Here is a 9,568-nt window from a genome sequence, read left to right as displayed (position 1 = left end):
AGTCTCTGGTTTATGTGGCCCTTTCTGTCTTTTGGGCTAATATTTTCCTTGTGTCTTTGGTGTTCTTCATTCTCCTTTGCTCCAGGTGGGTTGGGACCAATTGATGCATCTTAGATGGTCACTCAACCTAGCAATCTGTTTTTAAGAACTTATCCTAAAGGTCATGAGTTATCTACAAATATGTTTATCTAGCATTATTCACAAGAAAAAAACAATACACAAAGGGTTGATTAGGTAAATAATACTACACTGCCATCAAAAAACAAAAATCATGTAGCTATTATTTAATCACATGGGAAAATGCTCACAATATAAAATAAAAAAGCAGATTACAAAAATTATAATAAAATCCCAATTTAGGAAAAATGAAATTATGAATTTTAATAAGGACATATACTAAAATGTTAGCAGTGGTTACCAATTGCTGGTATGGTTTTTCTTCTTTTTATTTATTCATTTGTTTATATCTTCCACGGTGTCTATCAAGATTTATTTGCTTTTGAAATAAAAAAATTTTTTAAAACTTTTAGGACAAAGTATGAACTACCACATTACATGTATTACATGTAGGTTAAGAGCTGTGATCAAAAGCCCTATTCCATTAGAAGTTTTAGCTATAACTTAAAGGCAGTAAGTTTCTATCTTAATATCCAGTTGTAAAAAGGCATTTGGTATCAGCTACAATGATCAGCCTTCTCAAGAACTTCTAGCCTACTTAAGAATTCAGCTATTTTTTGAGAAACAACATCCATGTGCACTGCTATTTTCCTCTCAACCATAAACAAAAATTCTACACAGTTCGTACTGTCATATCTATTTAAAAATTCAAGTGCTGATGAAAAGGAAACAGTGATGTCTGAAGCTTCAAAAAAATTTAAGAACAAGGTATTTTTCCTGTCGAAATTCCTCTCCAACTTGTCATTCAAAAACCAGCCCCTCCCCCATTGTGACTGAAGTGAACTTAATCCAGGTTTTAATCTCTCATAAATCCATTCATTCAAATGTGAAAAGAGTAGCTCGCCTCCTAGGCCAATTCTCTGCTTTAAGTTTCTTTATAGATGGTTTCTGAAGTGTCTTCAGAGATAGTATGTCTTTAATACTCAAAAAAACATCCTATATTGGACACAGCAAATATAACCATATTTTCACATAAGGAATGGAAAATCAGGAAGGGATAAAAGTTACAAAGCTAGTACTAGAATCCAAGTCTCCATTTCAAATCCATACAGAAGGTCATAGGAAGTTTACAGATCTCCAAAGTAGGTTTTTAGTTAGAATGTTAAGTATGTAGTTCTCATTATTACCCATAAACCTACTCTAAATGATTACATGAAAAATTTAAAAAGAAAAAAAAAGCTTTTTTATGGGATTCCCTGCCAGTATGGTTTCAACTGAATTATTTCTTAGGCATTCCTGTGCATAAAGCAGACCCAAGTTAGGTTTTGCAGGTTTACTATTGGAAAGCCAATAAACTATACTTGGAAATGGCCATGCCTTAAGCTAAGAAACTAACTTATATTGAATCCTATAATTGAAAACAATTCAGAGGACTATATTGGCTCACGATTAAGTGACTCTCTAAAATGCATATTTATTCAAATTAAAAGACCTGGGAAACATGAATGCATATTTAAATCAAATTTTTAAAACAGAACAAAGGTTTTTCAAGTTGCCCACGATAAAAATTTTTAGTTCAAAGTCTCATCTTAAAATAACCACACATCATAGTAATAATTACCACCAACAGAATGTTTGGTGCTAAATTAAGCACTTTTATTACATTTAATACTCACAATAACCCTATCATAAATACATTATCAGCAGTTTACAGATAAACTTAAAAACCTGCCAACCACCTTTCTGAAACTAAACCGCTCTCCATATTACAAAGGGGAAAAAAGAAAGAAACTTTGTTGCCATATATATATATATACATATATATATATATAAAATAGCAAAGTAGTCAAATTGGCACACTCTTATGTATATGTTACAATGTCTTACACAGAGACAGCTTTACAGTTTACAAAACACTTGCACCCTTGTCCTCTCATTTGTTTCCCACAACAGGCTTGTTATGGGGTTATTATTGCCACTTTATGCGAGGGCTTCCTGGCAGGGAGAACTTAAGTGCAGTCATTCACGTTTGAGTCTTTGTTCTTTTTCCACTACACTATCTTGCCTCTAAGGGTTCCTGGATGGTGAAAATGGTTTGTGCTGGCATTTCGAACTCACCCAGTAGCACTGTGGAAGAAAGGCTTGGCAATCTGCTTCCGTAAAGATTAAAAACCAAAACAAAACCCGGTGCCATCAAGTTGATTCTAACACACGGCAACTCCCTGAGTTACAGAGTAGAACTGCTCTATAGGGTTTCCAACAAAGTTTTACCCAGTCATCTGTAATTATACATGAGAATTCTAAACAGAGAAAGGTCTCTACCTTCCAAGTCTGCTGAGGAACACTATGAGTGCCTCTGAGTAATTCTGCAACTGTGGGCAAGTCACATTCACTCCCTCCAATGGGAATAATAATACCTTAATTCCCTCACAGAAAGGTTTTAAGAAATAAAATCAAAATGACATGTTCAAAGTGCTTTATAAAGTACCAAGTATTATCAGTATTGCTGTCATATTTTTGGTTTGGTGCTTTCTTCTGGCAATCCATTTTTAAGGCTATAAAGAGAGTTAACTCTTCGTCTGGGGTCTTAAAAGCTAGTGAGCGGCCATCTAAGATGCATCAATTGGTTCCAACCCACCTGGAGTAAAAGAGAATGAAGAACACCAAAGTCACAAGGAAAGTATTAGCCCAAGAGACAGAAAGGGCCACATTAACCAGAGACTGCATCAGCCTGAGACCAGAATAACTAGATGGTGCCCAGCTACCACCAACGACCACCCTGACAGGGAACACAACAGAGTCCCTGATGGAGCAGAAGAAAAGTGAGGTACAGAATTCAAATTCACACAGAAAGACCAGACTTAATGGTCTGAGACTGGAGGAACCCCAGAAAGCATGGCCCCTGGACTCTCTGTCAACCCAGAACTAAAACCATTCCCGCAGTCAACTCTTCAGACAAAGATTAGACTGGACTATGGGACATAAAATGATACTCGTGAAGAGTGTGCTTCTTAGCTCAAGCAGATACATGAGACTAAATGGGCAGCTCCTGTCCAGAGGTGAGATGAGAAGGCAGAGACAGTCAGGAGCTGGTTGAATGGACGTGGGAAATCACGGTGGAAAGGAGGAGTGTGCTGTTACAGTACAGGGAGAGCAATTAGGGTCACATAACAAAGTATGTATAAATTTTTGTATGAGAGACTAACTTGAATTGTAAACTTTCACTTAAACTACAACAATAAAAGGAAAAAAAAAAGAATGCCAACTTTTTTAGGTGATAAGAGTAAAGGAGAGGAAGAAAGTTACTTGAGTAACATTTCCATTGTGGGATCAAGTTCTGTTATTCTATACTCACATCTATCTTCCTGAGTTAATTAACGCCCAAATTTTCTAGAAAGTAAATAACACACCTTTGCTTTGAAAACCCAAAATGACTACATAATCAGAATACCACTAAACTTAAAAAAAAAAAAAGCTGTTTCCCTGCACCCACCTGAGGAAAAAAAGTTTTATTCTGTAAAGCTACACTACAATAAATCATCCTTATAAAAAAAATATATAAAGCTTAACTTCTACTCCAATCCCTTAGATTTTTAGCTCTTGACTTTGAGAGCCTGCCAAATGGCTTTGCTTACAATTGTATGCATCAAACAGTTCTCCCAATCGAGCATAAACAAATTTTTTAAAGTGCATCCTGCTACTAAGTCCCGCAATTTAAAAAAATATGTTTGGTGAACTCCAGAATTATTAAAGTTTTAAACCAATTGGTAATTTTTCCAGTCACTATTAGCAGCTGTCTAAGTTTAAGAGTACTTATACCGAACAGGTAGAAAAAGCATTATTTTAGAAAGGGTCTAACATTTTCTCTTGTGAATGACCAAAAATTTTATTCTAAAGTTACAATACAGTTGCAAACTAAAAACAAATTCCTAAATACACCTAGGTGCACCTGACTTAAGCCAGATTCATTTTCACTCATGGTTTATTTTCCCTATAATAGATTTTTTTTTTTACTATAAGGCAGCCCTTTCTCCTTCAAATAAAGAATGTCGAAAAGCTTCAAAAACATTTTACTAAATAGATTTAAACACATCTACAGATTCCTATCAACCTACAAAGTCATTAGAATGTAAGAGTGCTTAAGGGCTTTAGAAGGATCCTAAACTCCTAAAAGGAGTAAGCATTTCCCTTGAGACACAAAGCATCTTCCTATGACTAAATTACTAGAGTAACAGGTGTTACTGTTCCTGAATTCAGTTCTTCAACTTTACTTCTCCAGAAAGCAAAGGGAGACAAAGAGTTTCTATTCAGTCAAAATTAGATGAGTCCCTACTCATTCACAGCCTGTTTGCTCTTACTAGAAACACAAACCCTAAGCAGTTTATTTGATTTTTAATGCAGTAATAGATGACTCAGGGCAAATTAGCAGGGAGAGGACTGTTCTAGGCAGCCACTAGACAGGGAAGGCTATTAAGCGAAGGTCAAATGCCAAAAAAAAAAAGACAATAAAGCATTTAATAAATGGTGGACCCTACTTATCAACAGTCTCAAGAGTTTCATCTCTTCTCACTGTACTATCGCTTAAAAACAATGCTCATAACCATGACTGAGTCATAGTTACGCTATTCCTAATAAGGCAAATACATGAAACATTTTGGAATGACATCTAAACTGTTTACCTTGGAGGGCGGGGGAAGCAGAACCCCCTCCCCTAGGGCCCAAAAGAGCTAAACTAAGCATTCCAAAGCAGCTGCTTGAGAATTCCAACCAGCAGAGGTCTAAGGCAAAAGTCTCTTCCCTGGTAGTCTTTTTCTATGGAGTGCTACCATTGCCAACAGTTCTGTCAAGTGCTTTGGTTGGCAGGCAATAAAATAAGCTTTATTTCGTTTTCTTTCTCCATTAGCAAGACTACAGTTTGTCATCACCTCTGACATATATTCAACATCTTCAAGTGCTACCAATAATGATTAACTATATTTCATACAAACTCTTCTATTAAAGTGAATCCTTACGTTACTATTTAATCAAAATGTTTTAAATTTCATCTCACAAAACTTTTATAAGATATGAAGAAATAACTCTGAAAACAATATCGTACTTAGTGTATTTAATAAACTCTTATCTATGCCATGGTCGTACTTACTCAACGTAGCTTCTATTATTTATAAGCCTCTGTAAAACTTTATGCCTCTAAATACCATCAAAATTCTCAATCAGGAGTTCATGCGTTCAATTCACACCACAGTGAAAGATCAAATGCTAAACTCCTAAAAATAGTGGTGTTATGAGTGAGAGGAACACATATAACACTCTGCTGCCAAAGCAAACGCTGTCTTCGAGGGGGCAGGGGCGCTCCTTGTACACGTACAGTACGAGCTCATATTCAGCAAAACCAAGGAAAGATGGATCAGATGATTTCACACCACAGGCACTTTCAGCCAGGTCGGGCCTTACTACTGTCTCAGTAACTAGTAAACGACTCAGACTCCCTGTTTGACAACTAAATCTGAACTTGCAACCCTAGACACGCGCAATCTACGAGAATGGGTTTGGGGACCGAGGAGCCCCGGATCGCGAGCGCCCCGGCATAGCTCTGGCCTGCGTGTTGCAGTTCCCTCTGAATGGGTGTTTGGAGAGCTTTTGACCTGGCAGCCAGGTGTCTGCTCACCCCGCGAGCTCTGCGTCCTCCTCTGTGGACCACATCTCGTCCAGGTCACCCCTTCCTTCCTCTCCGCGAGGAAAGGGGCCGGGAGTGCCCGCCCGGTGACAGACCGCCCCCCCGTGTCCAGGGCTCGTCGAGACCAGGCGGCCTCGCCGCCGACCTCCCCGCGCCCTGGCCTGCGGCCCTGGCTCAAGGCCGCCCCCGCAGGTCGGGGCTAACACGGCGGCAGCCACGCGGCGGGCGAGCGGGCAGGGGGCCGGGCGCGGACGCGAGTGCTGTCTGTTCACCCGACAGCTGCGGGAGGCGCCGCCCGTGGGCCGCCCTCTCAGGCTGCGAGCGGCGGGAGAATGGGGCGCGGCAGGGGCTAGGCCCGGCGGCCAGACGCGGCGGCAGGAGGGCTCAGCGAGTCGAGGACAACGACCCCGCCGCTTGCGACCGGTGCCCGCGAGCCCGAGCAGCCCGCGCCCTCTCCCAACCCGGGCCCTGCGACCTCCGCCCCGCCAGCCCGTACCTAGAGAAGTCGTTGACGAGACGTGGTTAACCCCGATGCTTGGGTCGCTAGTCCGCCGCCGGCGCCGCAGCCCTTGGTGCGGCTGCTGTCTCCGCGATACCTCCTCCCCCTCCGCCATCTTGTACCGATTTAAAATTAACTCCCCACTGACGTCAAACGCCGCCGCCGCTTTATCAACCTCCCGGGAACTGGCGGGGCGGCCGGCAGGTCCTAGCGCCGCCCATAGTCTGCACCGCCTCTTTCTGCTCCCCGCCTCCCGCCCCGCCCATCGGCGCCTTCACTCCGCCCCCGCCCTGCTGCAGCTGCCTTCTCAAGGCCTCTCACTTCTGGGGGGAATTGAGGGATGCCTTAACCGTCACCGTTTCACATTCTCCTAGAGCTGAGCTGGTCTGTGTAAACACAGAACGGTTCTCCAGAGAACGAAGTAGCTCCTTCCCCGTTCAATAACCCAGTTCCCTTTACATGTCTTTTCTGCAAACTCGTGTCCTGCACGTGCTTTCACACCCCTTTTCCTCTCTCCTTTTTATCCCCATCTCCTCTTCCAAGGCTCTCCCCTCTCCCCAGGTGTCGCCTGTGCCCTGTTTTTTTCTTGATCTTTTCTTTCCTCGCTTAAGTCCCTAATGTTGCTTCCCCTGCTGAGACCATTATATAGTTTGCATTAGCGGCTGTATGCAATGTATCATCTTGAGAATAAGATACAAAGATGAATATTTTTGCTCTCAAAGAATTAGCAATCCAGTATAAGCTTGCAGTTACAACTAGCAGTTAACAGCACTGAGCACGCCCCATCCTGGAAAGGGCGCCCCAGAGAATTAAGGTGATTCCCAAGGCTGCACTGCTGGCCAGTTGGCCAACTAACTGGTATCTTTTTCCTCTGTGAGACAGTTTCTCTCTTAGGCTAATGGTACAGTGCCCTGGACAGGTCTACAGCTCCTGACTCTAGGGAGTATAGCTAGAGAAGCCAAATGCAAGCAGAGTCGGGAGGATGAGCTTGGTCCCATGGTCACCTCAAATCCCTGTATTTAAAAGGCCTTCCTTCATCTTCCCTAACCAGCAATCCCTTTTTAATCTCTTACCACAATGAATTTCTTATACCAAACTAAAAACCTCAGTATTACACTAGATTTCTTCCCCTCCCCTCCCCTCTGCACCAGCTAAAATCAATTCTAACTTGTAAATCTCTCTCCAGCTCACCTCCTTCTCTATCCCCATAGCCTCCTTCTTGATTTAGGCTCTCATCATCCCCTACTAGACTTCTTGTAACAACCTCCCTGCTGTTCACCCTTCTCCTGTGGGTCCTCCACACAGCCTGGAGCTTGAGTGTTCTTAGATGCCAATCTGATCATGTAGTTTCTCTGCTCAGGATCACATCCAAACTCCTCAGAATAGCCGACAAGGCCTTTCATAATTTGGGCTCTGCCTACGTATCCAACCTCACTTTCACCACTCAAACATTCATTGCTTCATTCTTTCATTTAACAAATGAGTCTTAACACTGCTTTGGATGCTGAAGACACCAGTAGTGAACAAGACAGACAAAATGGTGTCCCTATTTTTTTGTCTCTTTCCACACTCCCATCTCTTCATCATCAGAGAGTGAGCTACATGAACTCAAACATCTGTCTTGATCAAGGTAGATCTCCAGTGCCTGGTTCACAGCAGCACCTCAATAAATGTGTGGAGAATGAATGAATGAATGAGTGGGTTACAACTCTGGTGGTACCACATTACCTAATGTTTCTAAATTCCAGGTCCTCATTTTTATAACTAAGTATACAACAGGATTCTTCTGAGATCGAATCAAATAGTGTATTGAGAGCATTTTCTTGACTGTAAAATAGCTAGCATTCATGGAATGTTTAATGATCCAAGAACTGTTCAAAGTACTTTATATGTATTAAGCCTTTGTATCTGTACGGCAATCCTAGAGTTAAATGCTGTTACTGTTTTCATCTTACAAATGTTAAAACTGAGACACCAAAAGGTAAACTGAGTTACCTCAGTGGCTGTACTGGCACCTGAGCCCAGGCAGTCTGGCTCCGGAGCTTATGCTCATGCCCACTGTCAGAGTATATAGCTCATAGATTGTGAATTCCTGGATGGAAGAATGCATAACTTATCCACAACGAGTACTTTGGGTTTCTTCCTTCGGTCAATGTAAATTGCATTAAAACCTATTTCTGCCTAGTTAACAACTTTTAAAATGTTTAAATCCCATAGGGTGAAGAAATGGGCAAAAGACATCAACATAAAATTCACAAAAAGTGTTATAAAAATGACCCTTAAGCATATGAAAAAATGTCCAATTTCACTCATAACAAGAGAAATGCAAGTGAAAACAATACTGATAAACCATTTCTCAACCATCGGGTTGACAAACATTAAAAAGCTTGTGATTATACTCTATCAGCAAGGTTGTCGGGGAAACATCCTGAACTCTTCTTAGTAGGCTTGTTTTTTTGTAGTGGCATGTACAAAATAATTGAACTTATTTTAGACATATTACGATATTGAACAAATAATTGCATGTGTTGATATTGTTAAAAGCCAGGGTTTTCAATGAGGAAGAGGGGACATACAAATAAGGAAAGGGGGAAGCCAAGATGAACCCTATGGAATGGATTAAATTGAGAGTAGTAATGTGGACTTGTGTTCCAAACATATGTGTGTGTGTGTGCGCGCGTGCGCACGCACGTGCATATACGCTTATGTATATGTTGTTGTGTGCTGTAGAGTCGATTCCAACTCATAGAAACTTCATAGGGTTTCCAAGGAGCAACTGATGGATTCAAACTGCTGACCTTTTGGTTAGCAGCTGAACTCTTAACCACTGTGCCACCAGGGCTCCTTCTGACTCATAGAGACCCTATACGACAGAGTGGAACTGCCCCATAGGATTTCCTAGGCTGTAATCTTTATAGGAGTGGATCGCCGGGTCTTTTCTGCCTCAGAGCAGGTGGTGGGTTCGAACAGCTAACCTTTCACTTAGCAGATGAACACTTAACCATCGCGCCATTAGGGCTCTTCGTACGTGTATATACATGTATGTATTTCCTAGCTCTGTCAACAGAAAGGATACCCAAGGAGCAATGAGCATACCTAGTGTCCAGTCTTGTTCTCTAACACCACTCCTCACCAAAAAGAAGCAGGATTCCTTGAAGAAATGGCTGCTTCCAAGGCTGAGTAGGTACAAGGTGAGCCTTAGACATCTTTTTGCATAAGAAATTAAGGAAGTGCTCACCACGACAGGTAGGATTCATACCAGGTATGCAAAGATG

General features: G+C 41.6%; 1 protein-coding gene across 5 annotated transcripts in view; it reads right to left on the bottom strand.

Annotated features, from left to right (window-relative positions):
- Nucleotides 1–6,411, bottom strand: part of ATL2 (atlastin GTPase 2) — a 51,081-nt gene extending 44,670 nt beyond the window's left edge. For 4 of the 5 annotated variants that reach the window (XM_004369549.2, XM_004369548.2, XM_023735861.1 and 1 more), the window contains exon 1: nt 6,291–6,411. In XM_004369549.2, coding sequence (XP_004369606.1) covers nt 6,291–6,408 — 118 coding nt within the window. In that variant the 5' untranslated portion in view covers nt 6,409–6,411. The remainder of the gene's footprint in view (nt 1–6,290) is intronic. The other variant, XM_023735848.1, reaches the window with a different exon arrangement.
- Between the last annotated feature and the right edge of the window lie 3,157 nt (nt 6,412–9,568).

Source organism: Trichechus manatus, unplaced genomic scaffold (assembly GCF_000243295.1).
Source record: "Trichechus manatus latirostris isolate Lorelei unplaced genomic scaffold, TriManLat1.0 scaffold00005, whole genome shotgun sequence".
Taxonomy (NCBI): Eukaryota; Metazoa; Chordata; class Mammalia; order Sirenia; family Trichechidae; genus Trichechus; species Trichechus manatus.
This window is presented reverse-complemented; position numbering and strand designations above follow the sequence as displayed.